This window comes from Trachypithecus francoisi, unplaced genomic scaffold (assembly GCF_009764315.1).
Source record: "Trachypithecus francoisi isolate TF-2019V2 unplaced genomic scaffold, Tfra_2.0 Contig01579, whole genome shotgun sequence".
NCBI classification, from domain to species: domain Eukaryota; kingdom Metazoa; phylum Chordata; class Mammalia; order Primates; family Cercopithecidae; genus Trachypithecus; species Trachypithecus francoisi.
The window spans coordinates 35825062-35851948 of NW_022681442.1; the positions used below are offsets into that span (position 1 = coordinate 35825062).

Consider the following 26887-nt stretch of genomic DNA (forward strand, 5'->3'; position numbering starts at 1 on the left):
TGTGATTTGTTTATTTGTTTGTTTATTTATTTACTGAGACAGCATCTTACTCTGTTGCCCAGGCTGGAGTGCAGTGGCACAATCTCAGCTCACTGCAAGCTCTGCCTCCCAGGTTCAAACAATTCTCCTTCCTCAGCCTCCAGAGTAGCTGGGACTACAGGTGCACACCACGACACTTGGCTAATTTTTGTATTTTTAGTACAGATGTGGTTTCACCATGTTAGCTAGGCTGGTCTTGAACTCCTGGCCTCAAGCAATCTGCCCACCTCAGCCTCTCAAAGTGCTGGGATTACAGGCTTGGAGCCACCACATCCGGCCTATTTTGTTTATGCATGGTTTAACATCCAGTTTTCTTGACTTTCTTGACATCTTTCTTTAGTTCTTTGCACATCTTTAAGACAGTTGTTTTAAAGTCTTTATCTGGTAGATCTGCCATTGAGTAGGTCTTTATCTAGTAGGTTTTTTTTTTTTTTGGCACAGTTTCTGTTGATTTATTCTTTTCCTTTGAGTTGGCCATACTTTCCTGTTTCTTTGTATACCTTTGTGTTTTTCTGTTGTTGAAAACTAGATATTTGAATCTAATAATGTGGTAACTCTAGAAATCACATTGTCCTCCTTTCCCAGGGCTTGCTGTTTTTTGTTATTGTTATTTTTTTTAAAAAATCATGGCCTGGTGTGGTGGCTCACACCTGTAATCCCAGGACTTTGGGAGGCCAAGGCAGGTGGATCACCTGATGTAGGACTTTGAAACCAGCCTGGCCAACATGGTGAACCCCCATCTCTACTGAAAATACAAAAATTAGCCAGGTGTGGTGGCATGTGCCTGTAGTCCCAGCTACTTGGGAGGCTGAGGCAGGAGAATCGCTTGAACCCGGGAAGCAGAGGTCACAGTGAGCCAAGATCGTGCCAGTGCACTCTTGCCTGGGTGACAGAGCGAGACTCTGTCTCCAAAACAAACAAACAAACAAACAAACAAACAAACAAACAAAATCATTGTCAGCTGTTTCTGTGCCCAGGATCAGGCTGAGGTATAAACATAAGGTCCTCTCAGGTCTTTTCTGAGTCGGTGCCTTTCCCTGTGCATGTGTGGTCACTTTCTAATTTTCCCTGTATATGCAGTTGCTTTTAAATGTCATAGTCTTTAATATCTGGATCCCAAAAGAGGAAAAAGAAACAATGAAGGGGTGCGGAAGGGGCACCAGCTTTTTAAATCCCCTGGAAGTCACTTTATCCAGAGATAGAGGGGCTTGCAACAATGGGGAAAAGTACAACAATAATGGTCCCCCTCTCATTGCACCTCTGTGATTAGAAATAAGCAGTGATCAGAGCACATGTTCCCAATATTTGTAGGACAAGGTCCTTTTTGCTTACCTTGCGCTCCTGAAAAATGCGTGTGGGTTACTCCAGGAACATGTGCACAGCTGCCTCCCATGAGGCTGAGGGGCAGGGGTGGGGAGATAGCTGCTACTGTACTAACAGCTGACATTGACCAAAATTAACCCCAATTTACCACCCAAGCCTTCCTCTGGATGCTGCAAGCCTTCAATACACTCCAGAGTTCCAAAATATAGGCTTTTCATATCCATTAGTTCTGCATCTACAGATTAACCAATCTCAGATTTAAAACATTTTTTAAAAAGCCAATAAAAATAACAAGAGTAAAAATGTGAATAAACAAATACAGTAGAACACAACTATGTACATAGCATTTACATTGTAGTGGGTATTATAAGTAATCTAGAAATGATTTAAAGTATATGAGAGGATGTGCATAGGTTATATGCAAATACTATGTTGTTTTATACAAAGGACTTGAACATCCATGAGATTTGGTGTCTGTAGGAGGTTCTGGAACCAATCCCTTGCAGATACTGAGGGACAACTGTAGTTACATCAGACAGGTTCTCTGCTAGTACAACTGCTGTCTAGGTGGGGAGATGAATTCCTAGTGCTGCTTCTTCCATCTTCCTAGAAACTCCTTCCATTGAATTTTTTAAATTTTCATTTTATGTTTTTCAATTCTATAAATTCTCTTTGGTTCTTCTTACATAAAAATAGCTCAAGAAGTACTCAGTAATTTACTCTATCTTGTTTGTAGATCATATTTTCAAGCTTGTTTTTATTTTAAAATCATATTTTAAAAAGTTATATTATTTTCTATATTTGATAATTCTATTTTCTTAAGCTTTTGCTTTGTATGAGCCTACTATTATTTCTTCTGGCTCTTATTCATGCTGTATTTGTGTGTGTGTGATAAAAGAGGTTGTAAACTGTAAGCTCATGTTCCTTAAAGTGTTATATCTTTGAATAATCTCTGAGCTAGGATTAAAACTGAGCTCTTTCAGAAAAAATATGTATTTGCTTTGCCAGTTGTTTGGTGCCAATGCCAATCTGGGACTATTTTAAGTTAAATTCTAAATCTGAGATAGATTTTAGGCTAAATAAGTTGTATAAATTCATGTCAGAAATCTGAATGAAGGCTGTCTTCTGATTACGAATACCTTCCAGTGAATTTTCCTGCTTTTAGAGATTCTGTGACACATGAATATATTTTGTCTTGGAATTACTTTTCCAGTTATTTCACACTTTCATAACTTCGCTTTCCAGTCTATATGCCAATGGCTCCCAACTTGTAGACCATGCTTTTTACAGGGGTCTTTAAATCCACTACTTGTGAAATATTGTCTTTAGACTGAAATAACATATCTGGCACATGTGTAAATGTGCACCAATTATCAAATATACATTAACACTTCAATATAATCCAAGTCAATTTCAAAGTACTCATGAACTCATAGTTCTTCAACTTTTTCAAAAAAATCAGTGGATGTTAAAACTAGAATTACTTTCACATGGCACCCCTGTGAAATATTTTTGCACAAACGTGGGTCTTAAAAAAGATTGAAACCATTTCTGTAATCGCCTAAAAAGTAGGGATTGTGTACTTTTCTTTATTTTCCATAGCAAGTACAGTACTTTGTCTAAAGAAGTTACCTAATGAATGCTTGATGAACATGAATGGCTCAAAACCTACCTTATTTGCCAATAATAATCTTGTAAAGATTTTCTGGTCAGCTGGTTTATTTCTGAATTTTCATTTGACAATTTAGTAGCAACTGTCAGTGCTTTCAGCTATAACAAAAAAAATTTTTTGTTATATTTTATCTGCCTGTTACCATTACTCCAGCTCACCTATAGGTCAAGGTGTGTGCAGCAGCAGAACAAATGTATAACTTTGTGTGCATTATTGGCTTATCTTCCACAATATATTTTATATAAGCACCTTGGGGAGGAACTGAGAAGAGCCTCAATATCTGTGTGGCAATAAACATCAATTTAGTATCTAATAACATCTAATATCTTGAACATTACTAGACAATCAATTCATCAATTGATATAAAGAAATGCCATTAGATCAAGAAGGAATATTGAGCACAGGTACCAATCTTATCTTTCACCTAAAATCCCATAGTTACAGAAAAAACATATGTCTGTCTTTATCCACATCCATTGCCATCATCACATCCATATCTATATAAACTTATTGATAACTATCTTTACAGATAAGTGCATAATGTAGGAAAACAAGAAGAATAAAATCAAGAGAACAAGATATACTACAGAAGGTATAAAACACAGTAATATCCATAGAGCAATAGAATAGGAGGAAACTAGGCCCTAAAACACATAAAGGAGAAGTCTGTCACAGCTGGGGGTAATTTGTGGGAACTTCAAGACTAGAGTGAATTGGTAATATCAACTTTTACTGGAAGACATACGAGAAGACCTAAACATAGGAAAACAAACTATATTCCTGGAAGAGGAAACCCAATTTTTATGAGGATCAAATTTCTTTCAAAATTAATGTAACATTACAACACAATCACAATAAAGATGGTAACAGGGTTTTAAAAATAGAAGGTGACAAGCTAATTCTAAGGTTCATATGGAAGATAAAATCTATGGGGCATCCAAAAACATTCTAGAAAAGAACAACAATGAGGAGGTACTTGTGCTATGACATATAATTTAATAATTAAATATGGTAATGAAACAGTATGGAACTAGACCATACTAGTCCTCAAGCAAACCTATATGTTAATAAATATGTGCAGCTGGTATAGGATAAAGTTAGTATTTTAAATCAATAGAGAAATAAATGATGGTATTTGGATATTAGGCTGATCTTTTGGGAGAAAGAGTGGAGTTGGAGCCCAGTCTCACCTGAGACACAGATATAAACTCTAGATAGAAAAGGCTGGAAATTATACACACATATGCCCTTTGACACACACACACAGATATACTCACACATCCATATGTATACACATATACAAACACATATATAATATACACCACAAGGATATATAAAAGGAAGTCTTTATAATTTTGGTCTGTCAGACACTATTCATTGCCCTTAGAGTATCATTTTTCTTGGTTGGCAGAACACCAATTTTGTTCAATTGCTCAACCATTTTCCATGTGTTTTTGAGGTAAACTGATTAGTGTAGCTATTTGCAGCAATTTCATTCTTGCCAATGAATGGTTTAGGCATGATCATGTGAAATAAATCTAGTCAATGAGATATTAGGGGAAATCTGCTGCAGGACAGGAGAGAGATTGGAGAAGGCTCTCAACGTGAGACACTACGCTGCATATTCTCTGTCTGATCAGCATGCCTTGAACTGGAGCAGCCACTTGGTTAGCTTCCATGAGTGGGGCTAACCCCAAGTCGACTTGCTAAAGATGAAGAGAAGGACAGAAAAGGCTAGGGTTGTTGATAATATTGTCGAGACACCAAATTAACCAAACCTAGAGCTGCCCTAACTTGGACAATATGAGGTAATGCCTTTCCTTATTGTCTGAAGTAACTGAGATGAAGTTTTCCTTGAATTGCAACCAAAAATATGCTAATTGATAAACTTGGGCTAGAGAAGGTCTTAGGAAGCTTAGGAAGCAAACAAAAAAAAATCTAAAATTCACAAGGGAAAAGATTAACAGTTTTGACCTCGTAAAAATGTAAAATGCTTGCAAGTTCAGTGGCTCATGCCTGTAATTCCAAAAACTCAGGAAGCTGAGGTAGGAGGATTGCTTGAGGCCAAGATTTCCAGGCCAGCCTGGCAACATAGAAAGATCTTGTTTCTAAAAAAATTTTTTTAAATGACCTGGTTGTTGTGGCATGTACCTGTAGTCCCCAGCTACTTGGGAGGCTGAGTGACAGCATCACTTGAGCCCAGGAGTTAGAGGTGGAAGTGAGTTATAATTGCACTCTGGGTGACAGAGTGAGACCTTTCTCAAAAAAATTTTTTTTTAATTTAAAATGTTTGCTGAAATATATAATAAAGCTTAAATCAAGTAACAGAATAGGACAAAAATATATAAAACATATTTAAAAGATATACTTCTTTTATGGACTTACATCTAGAAAAACATATATATATTATTATTACTATTTTTTTATTTTTTATTTTTTTGAGATGGAGTCTCACTCTGTCACCCAGGCTGGAGTGCAGTGGCACCATCTCGGCTCACTGCAAGCTCCACCTCCCAGGTTCACGCCATTCTCCTGTCTCAACCTCCCGAGTAGCTGGGACTACAGGCACCCACCACCACACCAGGCTAATTTTTTGTATTTTTGGTAGAGACGGGATTTCACCATGTTAGCCAGGATGGTCTCGATCTCCTGACCTCGTGATCCTCCCATTTCAGCCTCCCAAAGTGCTGGGATTACAGGCGTGAGCCACCGTGCCCAGCCTATATATTATTTTTTAACTCGTGAATTAATTAAATATGAAGCTAGAAAATAATACTGAATATTGGTGAAGTCTCTGGGAAGTGGACTCTGTCCTGTCTTGCCAGTGGAAATTCAAATTGGAAAAACATTTGGGAAAGGCATTTTATCACTTTCTAACAAAGTTTAAACTACATATACCCTTAACTTTGACCAGGCAACTTCACTTCTATGGGTCTATCCTATAGAAGTTTTCATAGATGTGCTCAAATATATAGGTACAAGGATAATCACTGCTTCGTTATTAGTCATAAAGAAATGACCTAAGTGCCATTGAATGGGAGTGATTAAATATGTTAAATATATTGAAATAAACCTATATTATGGACACATATATATATTATAGTGATACATATAAAGTTTCAAGATAGAGTATTACTTTCAGAAAACCAGCTGGGCATGGTGGTGCACACCTGTAGTCTCACCTACTTGGGAGGCTGAGGTGGGAGGATTGCTTGAGCCCAGGAGTTTGAGTCCAGCCTGGGCAACATAACAAGATGCTGTATCTAAAAAAAACCAAGTTGCCAAATAATACATATGATAAGATCCAATTTATGTTAAAAACAATCATGGCATACATACATATAGAAATACAAGGAGAAGAGAACTTTAAGGATGTACTTAGAGAGCTAAAGGATGTCCAAACCATGAGGTGTGGAATGAAGTAAGGCTTTCACATCTTGACACTTCTACAATTAATCTTTTCCAGTGTGAATGTATTCCTGTATTATTTGTACAATTTTTTAAAGCTAGAGGGAAAAAGCAGAAGTCTGCATAGCTGAGCATCCTTTCTACTCTCCCATACTATCAGCAACATCCCTCTTTGTTCTTTAAGTGGAATTCATACTCATATAAAGGAGCATATTTCAGTTTAAGAATTCCTTGGATGCCAATGACTCTTCCACTACTCTGAATTGGTTTGAAAACACTGGGAACAGGCAAAGCCATATATTTCACACCCAGTGTCTAAATTATCCATGTTTAAGAAATTAATCTTTTGGTGGGAGGCCGATGGACATGCTCTGCACCACCTGGCCTTTTCTTCTCTTCCCCACTGCTCTTCTCCACCTCAGAAGAGAAATTATGCACACTTCCAACCACATTTCTCTTTTTACAATTTACTGGGAGGTAGAGAAAATATTTATATTCACATAAGAGAATAAATTGAAAACAAGTACAAATCTGCTAAGAAATTACATTTGGCTCCTAATACAATAATAATACTGAAAAATATTGCAAATAATAACCCTGAAAGTTTTTATTTTATGCACAGAGCCATGCATATATATGAAAAATAAACCTAGAGTCCATATATACTTTAATAGATGGTACTCTAATAAACTACAATTGACATTGCTAGATCAGACTTTAAAGATTCTATAATATTGTTGGAAAAAATTCTGTAAAGCAGAAATCTGTAGATCAAATTACTTTTTAAATGACCTGCATTTTAATCTGAGTTGTTTCCTTCATTCATGTAAAAAATGGCCATATTTTACTAAAAGTTAGAATATCCAATACTGATTTTAGGAAATGTTCTCATATTGCTAATGCATGGTGTTCATCTATGAAGTTCTCCCACACAGTTGCTCCATCAAATCAAATAGATTAACTCCTGGCTGGGCATGGTAGCTCACACCTATAATCCCAACATTTAAGGAGGCCGAGGCAGGCAAATCTCTTGAGCCCAGGAATTCAAGAGCAGCCTGGGCAACATGGCAAAAGCCTGTCTCTATGAAAGAGAAAAAAACTTTAGCCAGGTGTGGCGGTGCACACCTGTAGTTCCAGCTACTCAGGAGGCTGAAGTGGGAGGATAGCTTGAGCCTGGGAGGTTGAGGCTGCAGTGAGCCATGACTGAGCCACTGTATTGCAGCCTGAATGAGACCTTATCTCAAAAAAAAAAAGGATTACGTCCTGTGGGTTTTAAACTTGTATTTTAAAAAGCAGATATTGGCCGGGTGTGGTGGCTCATACCTGTAATCTCAGCAATTTGGGAGGCCGAGGCAGGCAGATCACCTGAGGTCAGAAGTTCAAGACCAGCCTGGCCAACATGGCAAAACCCCGTCTCTACTAAAAACACAAAAATTAGCCACGCATGTCGTGGGCACCTGTAGTCCCAGCTACTCGGGAGGCTGAGGCAAGAGAATCGCTTGAATTCGGGAGGCAGAGGTTGCAGTGAGCCAAGATCGCGCCACTGCACTCTAGCCTGGGCGACAGAGCAAGACTCCGTCTCAAAAAGAAAAATAAAAAAGCAGATATTTATGAAGGTTCATAACAGATATTTATGAAGGTTCATAATTAGTTCATGTCCAGTTTATTGAAATGGTTTTGTGGCTCCATCGGGATTGAATGTTTCATTAAATATCTTATGGGTATTTGATTTCAAATGTATTCATTAGTTGAATGAGACATACTACCAAAATACCTTTCCCAAGAGAACACTAGTCAACAAAATGCTCATATATCAGAAACCTAGCAGAGAGTTTAAATGAGGCACAAGTTTGTAAAAGTAATTAGTGGGTACTCCTTCTATTTCTCTTCAGACTTCATATAACCCTCATGATGTCATGAGATGACTACTTGGATTAATCAGCTTCAGACCAAGACTCTTCAGGTTTGTTATGAGATTCAAGATTTCTGATATTTTAATTAAAATACTTTATTACAAGACTTAAAACAGCCACATGGCTCTTTTCAGTAATAATCATTTCAAATACTCTTCTTGAGTTATAGGACCAAGAATACCATTGATTAGTAAACCATTTGTGGTAAATAAATATCCCATTGGATATATTTAAAGCTTTCTCCCCAGTCAGTCAATTCCTACAGTTTCTTTTCAGAGAAACTGAAATTGAACCATTGTTCTACTTAAATATTTAGAAAATGTTCTGATAATTTGCTCTGTACGAGGAATTTTTTCTCTTTCAATATTAAACATTTAGCTTTATAATGAAAGCCATTCTCACCTTCTCATAAAGCAGCTGAGATACATTCTGTTGCTGCCTGTCCTGAAAACATTCATAAAGTTGGAGAAGCCTAGCACATAATACTTGTTCTTGATTGAAGAGATGATGATGGCTGAATTGCAAACCCACAATGTTGAGGTCTAATTGGTATATTTCCCTTGGACCTTCCATTTTGTTCATAAATGAACTTTCTAGGTCATATTTTACTGCCTTTTAAAGAAAAATAAGTGCATGATGTTAATTTGATTCAGTTTCTTTTGAAATTATAAGTAACTTTTCCTTATAAAAGTAACATTTCAATTGAAGGAAAATCAAGAGATATAGAAAAACAAAAAACAATAATTTGATTCTTTTTCCTTAAATTGATTATGACCCTTAATTTCATCAAATATATTTATATTACAGCATTTTAATCATCTTGCTATTAACTATTGTCATCCATCTCACTATTGTGTGCTGGTGGAGTGGAAGTTGGACTTTCAAGTTATAAAACCAAAAATAATTTCCTATAGAAACACTATGACAAATGGTATATAGAACCGTGGGCCAGAGTTAAAAGAGAATTACTTATTAAAACATTGTTTATAAATGGATACACTGGTGACCCTCTGGGAAATTATCTTCAGGAGACTGGGCCCTCTAAGCAATTCCTATAAGAAAAGCACCTGTTTTTGTACATGAGATTGTCTCCATTTGGATACCAGATTGTCCTTAAATTTCTGAAGTCCGTAGGCCTTAGATCATATGGAATATGATTCATCTGTTTCAGTCCATCTTTTTTTTTTTTTTTTTGAGACGAGTCTCACTCTGTCACCAGGCTGGAATGCAGTGTGCAGTGGTGCGATCTTGGCTCACTGCAACCTCCACCTCCCGGGTTCAAGTGATTCTCCTGCCTCAGCCTCCCAAGTAGCTGGGACTATAGACGCATGCCACCACACCCAGCTAATGTTTGTGTTTTTAGTAGAGATGGTGTTTCACCATGTTGGCCAGGATGGTCTTGATCTCCTGACCTCGTGATCCACCCGCCTTGGCCTCCCAAAGTGCTGGGATTACAAATATGAGCCACCGCACCTGACCATCTTTTTTTTTTTTTTTTTTTTGGAAAAGCAAGTTTATTAAGAAAGTAAAGGAATAGGCTGAGTGTGGTGGCTGACACTTGTGTAATCCCAGCACTTTGGGAGGCTGAGGCAGGTGGGTCACCTGAGGTCAGGAGTTCAAGACCAGCCTGGCCAACACAGCAAAACCCTGTCTCTACTAAAACTACAAAAATTAGCCGGACGTGGTGGTGCGTGCCTGTAATCCCAGCTACTCGGGAGGCTGAGGCAGGAGAATCGCTAGAACCCGGGAGGCAGAGGTTGCAGTGAGCCGAGATCGCACCATTGTACTCTAGACTGGGTGACAGCGCGAGACTCTGTCTCAAAAAAAAAAAAAAAAAAAAAAAAAAAATATATATATATATATATTTAGTCCACTATTTTGAATTTATACACGTTTGAATATGCATGTGCTCAATATCATTGGTTTTCAGTAATGCAATTTACAAGGGTTGGTGAGCTACTTAGCATATGCAGCTTGATTCATCAATGCCTAGCCACTCCTGATAAAAGCCATGAATGCATCAACCCAAATAGGAGCACACTGAGCTCACTCTCTGGATAAGTCTGGTGTAATATGATATGCTCTTCAGTCTGTGCCATTGCTACTACACCTAATGTTGTCTCACCTCTAACCTGGTGTGGCAGACCCAATGCTCCTCAAGGACTGAAAGCCATCTGTACGGTGCTCAAATCTCTGCCTCCTTATTTTTTCCTGAGTTAGGAACCTTTGCTTCCTCCTTACTGGGTTTCAGGGAGGCAGACAAACAGCACTAAAGCTTGTTTATGGCTGGTAAGTCTGTTCTCTATGTAAGAGCCAACCCATAAAAGGGGAAACCTGCTCTTGATTTTGCCTGAGAGATTTAGGCAATAGGTAATAAGTTGGTAAATTTGGCCATTAAACAGGAAAGAAAACACCAAGGAAAAATCATTTTTGGTTTAAAACAACTAAATTGGAAATGAACTTCTGAAAATTAAAGTTCCTAAGCTAGAGAATCCTGTCTTGTTAAGCAGATCCAGCACTGGTTGAATAACTGTGTTGCTCAGTTGCTTTGGGTTTCTAATGGAGTGACACAAGCCTCTGCCCTTGGTCCTGGCCTCTTCAGCACCTGCTGACTACAGTGCTAAGAAGCTGTAGGGTAAATGAGGTGGTGGAATATCTAGCAACAACCAAAGGAGGCAATTTAGACTGGAGAGCAAAAACTAAAGGTGGAAGTGACTGTAGGCTTCAAACATTTGAGGAGCTGGCACATAGATGAAGTACTTTATGTGTTCCCTATGGCCAAACAAGGTCAAATAAGTAAAAGTGACCTGGAGACAGACTTTAACAACAGAAAACAAAGAACAATTAGAATTGTCCGCTGGGCGCCGTGGCTCACGCCTATAATCCTAGCACTTAGGGAGGCTGGACAGGCAGATCTTCTGAGGTCAAGAGCTCGAGACCAGCCTGGCCGACATGGTGAAACCCCATCTCTACTAAAAGTACAAAAATTAGCCAGGTGTGGTGGTACACACCTGTAATCCCAGCTACTCGGGAGGCTGAGGCAGGAGAATCACTCGAACCTGGGAGGTAGAGGATGCAGTGAGCTGAGACTGTGCCATTGCACTCCAGCCTGGGCAAAAAGAGTGAAACTCCGTAAAAAAAAAAAAAAAAAGTCCAACATTAGAATGAATTCTTTTGAGAGGCAGCAAACTCCCTGACACATTGGTTAAAAGCAGCCCTTGACCGAGTGGGTTAAGTAGGCTTCTAGAACTAGGTAAGTGTGTTATACCAAAAGCATAAAGATTTGGGCAGCAATGAATCAAAGGCTACATAAAAGCACAAAAACATCCAAGCTGGCTGACATATTAAAATCTACATAAATATATAAAAAGAATGCTAGAAATGGAAGCAGAGGGAAGGCCATAGTCAAATCAGATGAAACTAATCAGCAAATAGCAGGCAAATAGGGTACCTGAGATAGTAGGGGCACAACAAGCTGTTAAAGTACCTGGCAGAGGCAGCAGCAAAGACAGGACTCTGATACGCATACAACTGTTCTATCTACCTTGGTTGCCCTTATATTTATTCTGGAGAGAGACCATAGATCAGCTTTTCCTTCAAGGCTGGCTGGGCAACACGAAAAATGTGAAGGAGATAGAAGAGAAAGGCAGGTAGAGGCATTTGTCTGACACAAAATCTAGAACATGATCTGTTAAGGATGCTACTGTCTTAGTCCATTTGTTCTGCTATACCAGAGTACCTGAGACTAGGTAAATTATAAAGAACAGAAATTTCTCTCTCAGTTCTGGAGGCTGGGAAGTCCCAGATGAAGACACCACATCTCATGTCTAGTGTGGACCTTTTAGTTGTGTCTGCTGGAAGGGAGGAAGGGCAAAAGCCCCTTTATAAGGGCACCTAATCCCACTGACAATGGCGGAGGGGTCTTAGTTGGCCTAATCACCTCTTATAGGTCCTACCCCTTAATGCTATCACACTGAAAAAATCTGAATTTTAGAGGAGACACATTCAAATCCCAGCAGCTGCAAGAATGAATTTTCAAACTCAATTTAGACAGTTAGTGAGATGACCTTTACATTTTTTCCAAATTATAGCAGTCCATGAAATACTGTAATTGTGCTTGGATGAAGCTAGAACAGATGCACTAAAAGAAAGTTACTTGTTCAGCCCAGTGGTTTCCAACTTGGGATTCTAGATTATGACAAAGGTTAACCTGAATGGTGGTTAATATTTCTCCAATAATTGTAAATTATGCATTTACTTTTTATGATGCATTTGTTCACTTATTTATTCATTCAACAAATTGTTGTTGTTTCAAAGGCCTCTCTCCTAAAAGCAATGATCCCAGATAATTACACCAAAATATCTCTCCTATATCTGGAGCAAAATTTAGATAAAATGCATTGTCACTATAAAGTCTAGAAATTATGCCACATAATATCAAAGAATAAGATAAATAGCAGGGCTTTTCCCTCCTCTTTTATTCTTTTATGCTTTTATATTTTAATGGTGATAGATTCTTTTATAGTAAACCAACTGGGAAAATACACGAAGATATTGTAATGTTTGGTATGGTAGTACCATTTATAAAATCTTGACAACTGTGTTCCACTATGAATTAGGACGGGCCAGAGATATTGCTAGTCTCTATGGTATGATAAGCACCTTGTAGGAAATAACATTTTCTAAGATTATGCCAGTGAACTTCTTCTGCCAGTCTTTATCTTCTAAATTATATTAGGACCCTAAAAGCATAGAGTGACAGAGGTGATGAGTTCTATTACAAATAATATAAGCATTCACTCAATGCTAGGCCTTTGGGTAGGTGTTAGCAATAAAGTATAAAACAAGCCGACAATAAAACAAAACAAAAACGCTGCCCTGCTTGCAGTCAAGCAGAGAAAATGCTAGGTAAACAGAAAATACAGATACAGACTGAGCCTTAACAAAACTGTAATTCAGTCTTTAAATCAGTTAAGTCCCTGGTTGGATGAAGATGATCACCCTCACTCAACACGCTTAACAAAGCAAAGCATGGAACATTTCTGGTGGAAGATAACATCATCTAGGGCTTCTATAATTTTTCATATATAATAATGTAGAATACAATTTTTAAAATCACCTGTCATAATAAGAGGCAAGACTAAATGAGCAAAACCAAGAGCAAAAATAGATAATAAAAAGATTCATAATGATCCAAATATTGGAGTTACTAGATATGAACTTTAAAGTAGCTATTATTACTGTATTAAAAATAGAAGCGAAAACCCATGAAAAGACTAAATACATCTCAAGAAAATTAGAATATTTACAGAAGAATTAAATGTCGAATGAACACTTTCAAGCAAAAAATGTATTGAAAATATGTAAAATTAAGAAGTCAGCAGATGGGCTGGTCTGAAAATATGGTGGCAGTACAGTTTTAGATCTTCCCAAATTCCTATATTAAAAGAGGCAGAGCAACTAGACAGCAAAACCAAAAATCCACAGAAAAGATTTATAACAGAAGTAGTTCTCAAGAAATGCCTCATGAAACCCAAAACACAAGTCAGTGAAGACAAATCATCAATATTCAGAAGGTCTGAATAGCATTGGCGATTGTGTGGGAGACAGCAGAGAGAAGCAATGGAACATCTGACAGACCTGACAAGAGTCTGAAAGAGCCAACAGAAATGCACCAGAAAGTACAGGAGGCCAACTTAAAAACAGCGGCTAAAACTGGAACAGGTTTTGTCTACTCCAATTGTGGATGGTTGGGTTAAGCACTGAAGGAGCTGCAGGAATCTAGCTCCCAGGAATTTTCAGAATGAGGCTTCACACTGAATAGAAACTACTGGGAGTGAAATCGAAACTAAGAAGTAGGGGACCACAGGAATTAAGGAAAGAGGAGGTTCAGAAAAAATCTGGGGAAGGGAATAGAGCCAAGACATTACAGAAATCTAGCCACAATATATTTTAACACAACACAAAAATAACAGGTCTGTGAAAACAGAAAAGTTATTTGAACTGAGACTTTTTATAAAAGTTTAGGACAAATAATTTTATATAAAACTAAGCGGTAGAAAGCAATCAACATTAAATCCATCAAAGTTTCTATAAGAAAAAAGAATAAACAGCAAAATAACAGCCTACAGGCAATCAAAGCACACCAGAAGGGTATCCAAAACCAAATATAAATAGAAATGTGGTTTTCACAGTGAGCTGAATTTATATGGAAGTTATATGACATTTAAAACATAAATCAGAATTAAACTCAGAAATTAGGTGAAAGAAAATGGCAAAAAAATTTAAAATTTAGAAATTAAGCCTATACTAGAAAGAACACAAGGGCAAATAAACACCACTAAATCTTTTTCTTAAGGTGAAGAAGGGGACATTTTAAACATATGAAAGAAATAAAGAAAGGGAAATAAATCATTGGGTGGATTTAACTGTAGATAAAATATGGCAGAAAACTATATAAGTGAATGGTAAGACACGTCAATAGAATATATGCAAACTAAAATTCAGAGAGAAAAAATAATTTTTTAAAAAGCAAAAGTAGAAGACAAATTAGAGAAAATATAAAATCTGAATGGCCCTATTTTTTGTGGTAAAAATTACAAAGCATGAGATCTCCCCTCAACAAATGTTTAAGTTTACAGTACTATTAACTATAAGCACAATGTTGTGCCATAGATCCCTAGGGCTTTTTCATCTTGCATGACTGAAACTCTATACCTTTTGAACAGCAACTCCCTATTTCTCTCTCCCCAAATCCCCTGGCAATCACCATTCTACCTTCTGCTTCTATGAAGCTGAACTACTTTGGATACCTCATATAAGCAGAATCATGCAGAATTTGTTCTTCTGTGATTGACTTATTTCATTTAGTATAACATCTTCAAGTTTCATCCATGTTTTAGCATATGACAAGATTCATTATTTATGGCTACATACACCACGTTTTCTTTATTGAACTGTCAATGAACAGCTAGGTTGTTTCCACCTCTTGGCTATTGTGAATAATGCTGCAATGAACATAGGAATGCAAATTATCACTTCAAAATCTTAAATTCAATTTTTCTGGATAAATACCCAGAAGTGAGATTGTTGGATCATATTACAGTTCTATTTTAAATTTGCAGAGGAACTCCATACTATTTTCCATAGTGGTTGCACCATTTTACATTCCCACCAATAGTGTACAAGGGTTCTAATTTCTCCACATTGTTGCCAACACTTGTTATTTTCAGGGGATTTTAAAAAAATAATGATCATCCTAACGGGTGAGAGGTGGTATCTTCTTGTGGTTTTGATTTGCATTTCTCTGACAATTAGTGATGTTAGGCATGTTTTATATGTCTGTTGGCCATTTGTATGCATCTTTGGTTTTTCTGGAGAAATGTCTATTCAAGTCTTTTACCAATTTTTTAATTGGGTTGTTTTCCTGTTACTGAGTTCAATAAGTTCCTTATATATTTTGGATTTCAACCTCTTATCAGATGTATGGTCTGCAAATATTTTCTCCCATTCCATAGGTTGCCTTCTGTCTCTGGTGATTGTTTCCTTTACTGCAACAGATGCATTTTAGTTTGTTGTAGTCTCACTTCTCTATTTTTGTTTTGTTGCCTATGCTTTTGGTGTCATATCCAGGAAACCACTGCCAAGAATGATGTTATAAAGGCTTTCCTCCATGTTTTCATCTAGGAGATTTATAGTTTCAGGTCTTGTTTTTAAGTCTTTACTCAATCTTGAGTTGATGTTTGTGTATGATGTAAGATAAGGGTCTGATTTCATTCTTTTGCATGTGGTTATCCAGTCTTCCCAGCACGATTTGTTGAAGAGACTATCCTTTCCCCATTGTGTAGTCATGGCATCCTCTTGAAGATCATTTGCCTGCATATACGTGAGTTTATTTCTGGGCTCTTCATTCTGTTCCATTGGTCCATATGTCTGTCTTTATGCCAGTACCATCCTGTTTTGATTAATGTAGCTTTGTAATATATTTTGAAGTCAGGAATATAAAGCTTCTACTTTGAAGGTCCTTTGATGTTCCTTATTAATTATTGGATTTTTTTCTATTTCTGTAAAAAAATGTCATTGAGAGTTTGAAATGGATCGCTCTAAGTCTGCAGATCACTTTGGGTAATATGGATATTTTTAACAATATTAAGTCTTCTAACCCATGAACATGGGAGGTCTTTCCATTGACTAGTCCTTTATTTTTAAAGACATAGATGGTCAGCTGACTAATGTCAAAGATGACAATGAATTATAATGAGAAAAGATTTATTGATTTTTTTCCATAAATAGTATTAAGTCAATTGGATATCCATGTGGATAAAATGAAATATGACCCCCTACCTAATGCTATACACAGAAAGTACTTTTCAGATGGGTGGTAACTCTAAATGAGAAAGGTCCAACAATAAACTCTTTAGAATAAAAACAGAAGAATACTTTTGAGACCTGGAGTAAGCACAGTTTCTTAAACGGGATATAAAAGGTGCTAACCCTAAAGAAAAATAAAATGGTAAATTACACTACATTAAAATTAAGAACATCCCATCAAAAAGCACAGGTAAGAGAGTGATATGGTTTGGATCTGTGTCTCCACCCAAATCTCACGTTGAGCTGTAATCCCCAGTGTTGGTGGTGGGGCTTGGTACAAAGTGATTGGATCATGGGGGTGGGTCCTTCATTAATGGTTTAACACCATCCCCTTGGGGTTGTTCTAGTGATAGCGTTCTTATGAGATCTAGTCATTTAAATGTGTGTGGTACCTCCCCTCTTCTCTCTCTTCTTCCTACTGTGGCCTTGTGAAGTGCCAGCTCCCTCTTTGCCCTCCACCATGATTGCAAGTTTCCTGAGGCCTCCCCAGAAGTTTCTTGAGGCCTCCCCAGAAGCCAAGCAGATGCCAGCATCATGCTTCCTGTACAACCTGTAGAATCATGAGCCAATTACACCTCTTTTATTTATAAATTACCCAGTCTCAGGTATTTCTTTACAGCAGTGTGAGAATGCACTAAAATAGACAGAAGATTAGCCATAGAGTAGATTATATGAGGGCTCATATCCAGAAATCAACACATCAATAAGAAAAAGCAGACAATCCAATAAGAAAAAAATGGTTAAAAGTCTTAACCAAGCTTTCATAAAAGAGGCTGTCCTAATAGCCAACGGACAGGAAAAGGTGTTCAGTTACACTAGGCATTAGGGAAATGCAGATTAAAACTTCAATGAAATACAACTTATGTACACCAGAATGGCTATGATTTAAAAGACAGATATGCCAAATGTTGACAGGAATACAAAGCAGCTGAAACTCTCACACACTTCTTAGTTTGTGTATAGTTTGGCACAACCACTTTAGAAAACCATTTGGCACTATATATAAAAACTTAACATTTACAAACCTATAACCCAGCATTTCTACTCTGAGATATTTACTCAACAGAAAATGCATACACATACAGTTATCAGAAGAGGTGCAAATGTTCATGGTAGTGTTATTAGTAATAGCCAAAAACTGGGTGGAACTTATATCCATCAATAAAAGAATGGTTAATAAATAAATAAATGTATTTTTCATACTATGGAGTTCTATACAGCAACAGAAATGAACAAGCTATTGCTGTACACCACAATACAGAGTACCTATTCTATTATTTCATTTATAAAAAATAGGTAAAACTAACAGACAAGGGTAATGTATAGTGGTAGAAGTTACAATAGTGGTTGCCTTGAGTATCATTCATTCATTCATTATTTTTGTAAAATTAGCATCATACATAATTTTGCATTCTGCTTTTTTCACTTCAGATTTTAGTTTGGGCATTTCCCCATATCATTGAATATTCCTTGAAACTATAATTTTAAGGGCTATTTAACATTTCATCATGATTTAGACATTATATTAGTAGACTTAGTATCTTTAAAGGATAAATCAACACCACAAAACCACCAGATATAATTGATTTTACAAGAATTTTAAGCATAATTACAAATAAATTATTGTTGGTTACCTTCTTGTATATGGTCTTAAGTAACGGATTTAAAGGTTCCTTCCTTACGTTTAGTCTGAAATTCCATGACTGTTTAATAGGTGTAGGTAATGACATTATTTCTCCACTTTCTCCAAACCAAGATTTTCCCTGTCAAAAATATTTAAGTATAGTAATTAAATATTTTGCTAAATAAGTCACATACTAGCCAGTGTTTTAACTTGTTAGCTGGTGCACTTGCCTCTTCTAGTTTAAGCAGGCGATTTTCCATTTTGTTGCAGGTCTTTTTATATATTTCTGGCTTTCTCTGAATATAGAATCCTTCATCTTCTAAAATACGTGGCATCATATCTTTTGGCAGTTTGCGCTGGTTGACCACTTAATAACAACAAAACTTAGATATTACTTTAAAGTCCAAAATATTAAATGGATATTGACCAAATAAGTAGTACAAACGACTATAACACCCTACTACTAAAGTCTAGCAGAAAGCCTCTCTCTCACTTTCTCTTTCTCTCTCTACATATATATATATATATATACCTATATATGTACATTTTTTCAATGAAGAATGAGTTATCTTAATCAGTTCCCTTATTTCAGGGAAGTCATGAAAAACAAATATAGAAAAGTTACTATAATTTTAGATTAGTACTTTTTATTTATCCAGCATACAGAAAAGCTATTATTCCATAACATAATTCATTAATGACTTGAATATTTTACTGGAAAAGAATGTTACCTGGAGAACTACTTGGTACAAAAGTATTTGCCTTCTGTTTTTTTATTTGTTCTTGATCATCTTCATAGTCAGCAGCTTTTACTTTGAGTAAATCTATCAAAATGAATTCTTTCATAAACTCTTCATCTTCACTCTCAGCAACATTTTGTAAATTAACACCAAGTGAAAAGCATTTGGGATCACTATCTTTTACTGGTCTCTGTTGAATACCAAAAAGGAAAATAAGTTTACATGCTTGTCTCCAATGATTAATATGCATATAAATGAAATGTACTGGAACCTTACTGCGAATTGTGTGTCTGATCCTGCCACCCACAGACCAAGTTTTAGCTGAACTTGTGTTACAGTGAAATTTCACTGAACTTAGAACTCATTTAAGGTTTAGTATTATAAAATATGATTTTTCTATAGCCCATCTTTGTAATTCTTCACTGAAAGACTACTGAAATAGCTCTTCCTCCCCTATGGAAAATGTTCTGAGATACTGAACTGTAATATTTCAACTACTGAGAATACACAGTGTAGGGCAGCGTCCAAATATATCAGACCATGTGACCCTAAATCCTTTTTTTCCTCATCATTCAGAAAACAGTACCATCTAAAGTGCTGTCAAGTAGGCATGCTTTTTTCTACAAGGTATTCATGAAAAAAAAAGAAAGAAGAAAGAAAAGATTCAGCATAGAAGTGCAGCAGAGTGATTATAGTGAAATTCTGATATATGATATATATAAAGGTTATAAACAATTTGAACATAGATGTGGAAACAGATACATTACTAAATATTAAAATGAATATATCATACTCATAAATTTAATATGAGTCTATTCATGAAAGCAAAATCATTATTTTGGATGATTTTATCTGTCTAATTTGAAATATACACATACTGAACAACAGAGACAGTGTGTGAAGCAGACAAAAATCCCTTGATTCTCAAAAACAAACATTTAGGGTAAATAATAAAATTTTAAAAGTTAATCACAGAATTCCTTTGAATAGAGAATCCTACATGGCCTTGATCAATACTGACAAAGTTAAATAAGTAATATCATTAAACATCAACTAGGTTCATATAAAATCATATAATCATACCCTCCCTCCTATATCCCTGCATGAAATCAGGATATTTTATATCCAGAAATCTGTGTGATATCCTTTTCGGAATTCAAATAAAGTATGCCAATATCTAGGAGCAAGGTTTGGGGGATCTCCACATGGGGGTTCTCTTTGAAGATTCCAGTCACAGACTACAAAGGCCTCTTTGCTCCAACTGGAGCTCTCATAACCAAGCTTCCTTTAAAACACCCCTCGTGTGGGCCAGGGCTTTCTACCTGCCTTCAGAGCTAGGGTCTGCCCTGATGGTAGACTATGTCGGGCTGTCATCTTAGACTTCAGCCTAGTTATGACTCTGCGGTTCTGTTTTTTATGAACCCTACCCAATCTACTTATATTTTTAGCTTGAGACAAGCTGTGATCTCGACCAATACAAGTCCTACCTGCTCAACTGTTTCTCACTTAGTCTGAGTCCAGCTGCTATCCCAGATCACTTTCTTGGTCTTCACTATGCAGCTGACAGCAGAGCAATGTGTGTGCTGTTGGCTATTGTGTGATAGGGAGAATGGGGTCAGAAGATATAAGTCTAGATGGATACAAGTGAGTTTTGTGCAGTACAAAAGGGGTAGTGTCCCTTCCCCTTCTCACAGGAATATGCCTTGTTAACTGTGGTGTGACAAGCAGAACCTTCTGAAAGTAACCCCAGGCTTCACTCTGGGTTGCCCAGATGAGATATTTGGAACCAGGGCTCCCCTTTCTCCCAGCAGGAAGGGACCAAACTCAAACTCAGCCTCTTACAAAAAGAATAGCATTCTCCTTTCTGTGATGGGGACAGTAATCACTAGCTGCAGGGCAGATAGCTTTTCCAAACAACTCCTCTAAACAGCTCACATCTAAACCTTGACTTCCTCATGCCCAAGAAGCCCATTTGCCCCACTCTTTAATCCTACTGACCTAATATATATATATATATTTTGACCTAATATCTTTATGCTTGCCCTACAAGAAGGAAAAGTGGCCACAGCCACAGCACCTAGCCCTGGCATACGCTGCCGGGTTGGAGGACCAGAGACAGAGCCTGCTTTTGTTTTTCCAGAAAAGCCTATCCCTTAACCCAAACTGTGGGATGCAGGGAAGTCAGATGACTGATTAAGAGCACAGGAATGTTTGATACCCATTTAATCAATATTCATTCAAATATTCATTGTGTGCCTAATATATTCCAGGAAGAAAATAAACAAATAGACAAAGAACTATATATTAAGTGGTGATAAGTGTTATGAAGAAAAATAAAGCAAGGTAAGAGGATAGAGAATGCTAGACTGGGTAGGTTGGGAGTACTATTTTAGATAGGGTTGTCAGGCATAGCATCTTTAATAATACGTCATTTGAACAGAAATCCAAAGTTAGTGGGGGACACAGCTTAAGGAAAAGGAAAGAGCTTTCTAGGCAGACACTTCAGTACAAAGGTTTTGAGGCAGGAGCTTGTGGTAAATGAGAAACAGGAAGGAAGGCAATGTGGCTGGTGTCAGACGACAGAGAGGAGAGTAGTGAAAAATAAAAGTCAGAGAGGTACTAATGGGACCAGGTCATGTAGATTTTGAAGGCCCCTGTAACGACTTTTACTGTGAGTGATTAGGAAACCATTAGAAGGTTTGAACAACAACAACAAAAAAGATATGTCTTAGATTTTAACAGGGTCACTCTGATGACTATATGGTATGGAAAATGGACTACAGGGACAATAGTGAATACAGATAGAGACAGTGGCAATTATTCTGATGAGGGGCTATGGTGAAGTACCAGAGAGGCTGGTGAAAAGTGGGTCCAATTCGGGAATACTTTGAAGGCAGGACCAACAGCGTTTGTGAGAAATTGGATTTGAAGCATGTGAGTAAAACGAAATCTGAGGATGAGACCAAGGTTCAACTGAGCAACTGGAAAAATGGAATTGCCATTGACGACTGTGATTCTGTTTATATAAAACTGTGTGGCCAGGTGTGGTGGCTCACGCCTATAATCCCAACACTTTGGGAGGCCGAGGTGGTTGGATCACCTGAGATCAGGAGTTTGAGACCAGCCTGGCCAACACGGCGAAACCCCATCTCTACGAAAAATGCAAAAATTAGCCAGGTGTGGTGGCACACTCCTATAATCCCAGCTACTTGGGAGGCTGAGGCAGGAGAATCACTTGAAGCTAGGAGACAGAGGTTGCAGTGAGCTGAGATCGCGCCACTGCACTCCAGCCTGGGTGACAGACTAAGACTGTCTCTCAAAACAAAACAAAACAAAACAAACAAAAAAACCTCTGGTGGCTGGCAAGATGGCGGAATAGGAACAGCTCGGGTCTGCAGCTCCCAGTAAGAGCAATGCAGAAGGCCAGTGATTTCTGCATTTCCAACTGAGGTACCCGGCTCATCTCACTGGGACTTGTTAGACAGTGGGTGCAGCCCACAGAGGGTGAACAGAAGCAGGGTGGGGCATTGCCTCACCCAGGAAGCATAAGGGGTCAGAGAACTCCCTCCCCTAGCCAAGGGAAGCCGTGAGGGACTGTGCAATGAGGAATGGGCCCAGATACTACACTTTTCCCATGGTCTTCTCAACCTGCAGACCAGGAGATTCCCTCAGGGGCCTACGCCACCAGGGCCCTGGGTTTTTATTTGTGTGTTTTTTTAAATTATATTTTAAGTTCTAGGGTGTATGTGCACAATGTGCAGGTTTGTTATGTATACATGTGCCATTTTGGTGTGCTGCACCCATTAACTCGTCATTTACATTAGGTATATCTCCTAATGCTATCCCTCCCCACTCCCCCAACCCCATGACAGGCCCCAGTGTGTGATGTTCCCCATCCTGTGTCCAAGTGTTCTCATTGTTCAATTCCCACCAATGAGTGAGAACATGCGGTGTTTGGTTTTTTGTCCTTGGGACAGTTTGCTGAGAATGATGGTTTCCAGCTTCATAGATGTCCCTACAAAGGACATGAACTCATCCTTTTTTATGGCTGCATAGTATTCCATGGTGAATATGTGCCACATTTTCTTAATCTAGTCCATCATTGATGGACATTTGGGTTGATTCCAAGTCTTTGCTATTGTGAATAGTGCTGCAATAAACATACGTGTGCATGTGTCTTTATAGCAGCCTGATTTATAATCCTTTGGGTATATACCCAGTAATTGGATGGCTGGGTCAAATGGTATTTCTAGTTCTAGATCTTTGAGGAATTGCCACACTGTCTTCCACAATGGTTTAAGTAGTTTACAGTCCCACCAACAGTGTAAAAGTGCTCCTATTTCTCCACATCCTCACCAGCACCTGTTATTTCCTGAATTTTTAATGATCACCATTCTAACTGGTGTGAGATGGTATCTCATTGTGGTTTTGATTTGCATTTCTCTGATGGCCAGTGATGATGAGCATTTTTTCACGTGTCTATTGGCTGCATAAATGTCTTCTTTTGAGAAGTGTCTGTTTATATCCTTTGCCCACTTTTAGATGGGGTTGTTTATTTTTTTCTTGTAAATTTGATTGAGTTCTTTGTAGATTCTGGATATTAGCCCTTTGTTAGATGAGTAGATTGCGTAGATTGCAAAAATTTTCTCCCATTCTGTAGGCTGCCTGTTCACTCTGATGGTAGTTTCTTTTCCTGTGCAGAAGCTCTTCAGTTTAATTAGATCCCATTTGTCAATTTTGGCTTTGTTGCCATTGCTTTTGGTGTTTTAGACATGAAGTCCTTGCCCATGCCTATGTCATGAATGGTATTGCCTAGGTTTTCTTCTAGGGTTTTCACGGTTTTAGGTCTAACATTTAAGTCTTCAATCTATCTCGAATTAATTTTTGTATAAGGTGTAAAGAAGGGATCCATTTTCAGTTTTCTCCATATGGCTAGCCAGTTTTCCTAGCACCATATATTAAATAGGGAATCGTTTCCCCATTGCTTATTTTTGTCAGGTTTGTCAAAGATCAGATGGTTGTAGATGTGTGGTATTATTTCTGAGGGCTCTGTTCTGTTCCATTGGTCTATCTCTCTGTTTTGGTACCAGAACCATGCTGTTTTGGTTACTGTAGCCTTGTAGTATAGTTTGAAGTCAAGTAGCATGATGCCTCCAGCGTTGTTCTTTTGGCTTAGGATTGTCTTGGCAATGTGGGCTCTTTTTTGGTTCCATATGAACTTTAAAGTAGTTTTTTCAATTCTGTGAAGGAAGCCATTGGTAGCTTGATGGGGATGGCATTGAATCCATAAATTACCTTAGGCAGTACGGCCATTTTCATGATATTGATTCTTCCTATCCATAAGCATGGAATGTTCTTCCATTTGTTTGTGTCCTCTGTTATTTCGTTGAGCAGTGGTTTGTAGTTCTCCTTGAAGAGGTCCTTCACATCCCTTGTAAGTTGGATTCCTAGGTATTTTCTTCTCTTTGAAGCAATTGTGAATGGGAGTTCACTCACGATTTGGCTCTCTGTCTGTTATTGGTGTATAAGAATGCTTTGATTTCTGCACATTGATTTCGTATCCTGAGACTTCGCTGAAGTTGCTTATCAGCTTAAGGAGATTTTGGGCTGAGACGATGGGGTTTTCTAAATACACAGTCATGTCATCTGCAAGCAGGAACAATTTGACTTCCTCATTTCCTTATTGAATACCCTTTATTCTTTTTCCTGCCTGATTTCCCTGGCCAGAACTTCCAACACTATGTTGAATAGGAGTGGTGAGAGAGGAAATCCCTGTCTTGTGCCAGTTTTCAAAGGGAATGTTTCCAGTTTTTGCCCATTCTGTATGATATTGGCTGTGGGCTTGTCATAAATAGCTCTTATTATTTTGAGACACGTCCCATCAATATCTAATTTATTGAGAGTTTTTAGCATGAAGAGTTGTTGAATTTTGTCAAAGGCCTTTGCTGCATCTATTGAGATAATCATGTGGTTTTTGTCATTGGTTCTGTTTACGTGATGGATTATGTTTATTGGTTTTTGTATGTTGAACCAGCCTTGCATCCCAAGGATGAAGCCCACTTGATCATGGTGGATAAGCTTTTTGATGTGGTGCTGGATTTGGTTTGCCAGTATTTTATTGAGGATTTTTGCATCGATGTTCATCAGGGATATTGGTCTAAAATTCTCTTTTTTTGTGTGTGTCTCTGCCAGGCTTTGGTATCAGGATGATGCTGGCCTCATAAAATGAGTTAGGGAGGATTCCCTCTTTTTGTATTCATTGGAATACTTTCAGAAGGAATGGTACCAGCTCCTCTTCATACCTATGGTAGAATTTGGCAGTGAATTCGTCCAGTCCTGGACTTTTTTTGGTTGGTAAGTTATTAATTATTGCCTCAATTTCAGAGCCTGTTATTGGTCTATTCAGGGATTCAACTTCCTCCTGGTTTAGTCTTGGGAGGGTGTATGTGTCCAGGAATTTATCCATTTCTTCTAGATTTTCTAGTTGATTTGCATAGAGATGTTTATAGTATTCTCTGATGGTAGTTTGTATCTCTGTGGGATCGGTGGTGATATCCCCTTTGTTATTTTTTATTGTGTCTATTTGATTCTTCTCTCTTTTCCTCTTTATTAGTCTTGCTAGCAGTCTATCGATTTTGTTGATCTTTTCAAAAAACCAGCTCCTGGATTCATTGATTTTTTGAAGGGTTTTTTGTGTCTCTATCTCCTTCAGTTCTGCTCTGATCTTAGTTATTACTTGCCTTCTGCTAGCTTTTGAACGTGTTTCCTCTTGCTTCTTTTGTTCTTTTAATTGTGATGTTAGGGTGTCAATTTTAGATCTTTTGTGCTTTCTCTTGTGGGCATTTAGTGCTATAAATTTCCCTCTACACACTGCTTTAAATGTGTCCCAGAGATTCTGGTATGTTGTGTCTTTGTTGTCATTGGTTTCTGACTTCATTTCGTTATTTACCCAGTAGTCATTCAGGAGCAGGTTGTTCAGTTTCCATGTAGTTGAGCGGTTTTGAGTGGGTTTCTTAATCCTGAGTTACAGTTTGGCTGCACTGTGGTCTGAGAGACAGTTTGTTGTAATTTCTGTTCTTTTACATTTGCTGAGGAGTGCTTTACTTCCAACTATGTGATCAATTTTAGAATAAGTGCGAGGGCCCTGGGTTTCAACAAAAACTGGGCGGCTGTTTGGGCAAACACTGAGCTAGCTGCAGGAAGTTTTTCTTTTTTTTTTTTTTCATACCCCGGTGGTGCCTGGAATGCCAGCAAGACAGAACCATTCACTCCCCTGGAAAGGGGGCTGAAGCCAGGGAGCCATGCAGTCTAGCTTCGCGGATCCCATCCTGACAGAGCCCAGCAAGCTAAGATCAACTGGCTTGAAATTCTCACTGCCAGCACAGCAGTCTGAAGTCAACCTGGGACACTGAAGCTTGGTGGGGAAAGGGGTGCCCGCCATTACTGACGCTTGAGTAGGTGGGTTTTTCCCTTACAGTGTAAACAAAGCCGTGGGGAAGTTCAAACTGGGCGGAGCCCACCGCAGCTTAGCAAAGCTGCTGTAGTCAAACTGCCTCTCTAGACTCCTCCTCTCTGGGCAGGGCATCTCTGAAAGAAAGGCAGTAGCCCCAGTCAGGGGCTTATAGATAAAATTCCCATCTCCTGGGACAGAGCACCTGGGGCAGCTGTGGGCACAGCTTCAGCAGACTTAAACATTCCTGCCTGCCAGTCCTGAAGACAGCAGCAGATCTCCCAGCACAGTGTGTGAGCTCTGCTAAGGGACAGACTCCCTCCTCAAGTGGTTCCCTGATGGCTGTGT

At 38.1% G+C, this 26887-nt stretch overlaps 1 protein-coding gene across 1 annotated transcript in view; it reads right to left on the minus strand.

Annotated features, from left to right (window-relative positions):
• Positions 1-26887, minus strand: part of CC2D2B (coiled-coil and C2 domain containing 2B) — a 130366-nt gene that overhangs the window by 74213 nt on the left and 29266 nt on the right. Inside the window, 5 exon segments of the mRNA XM_033187631.1 lie at positions 3035-3132; positions 8758-8967; positions 18360-18488; positions 18580-18716; positions 19081-19279. Of these exon segments, the coding sequence (XP_033043522.1) occupies positions 3035-3132; positions 8758-8967; positions 18360-18488; positions 18580-18716; positions 19081-19279 (773 nt within the window).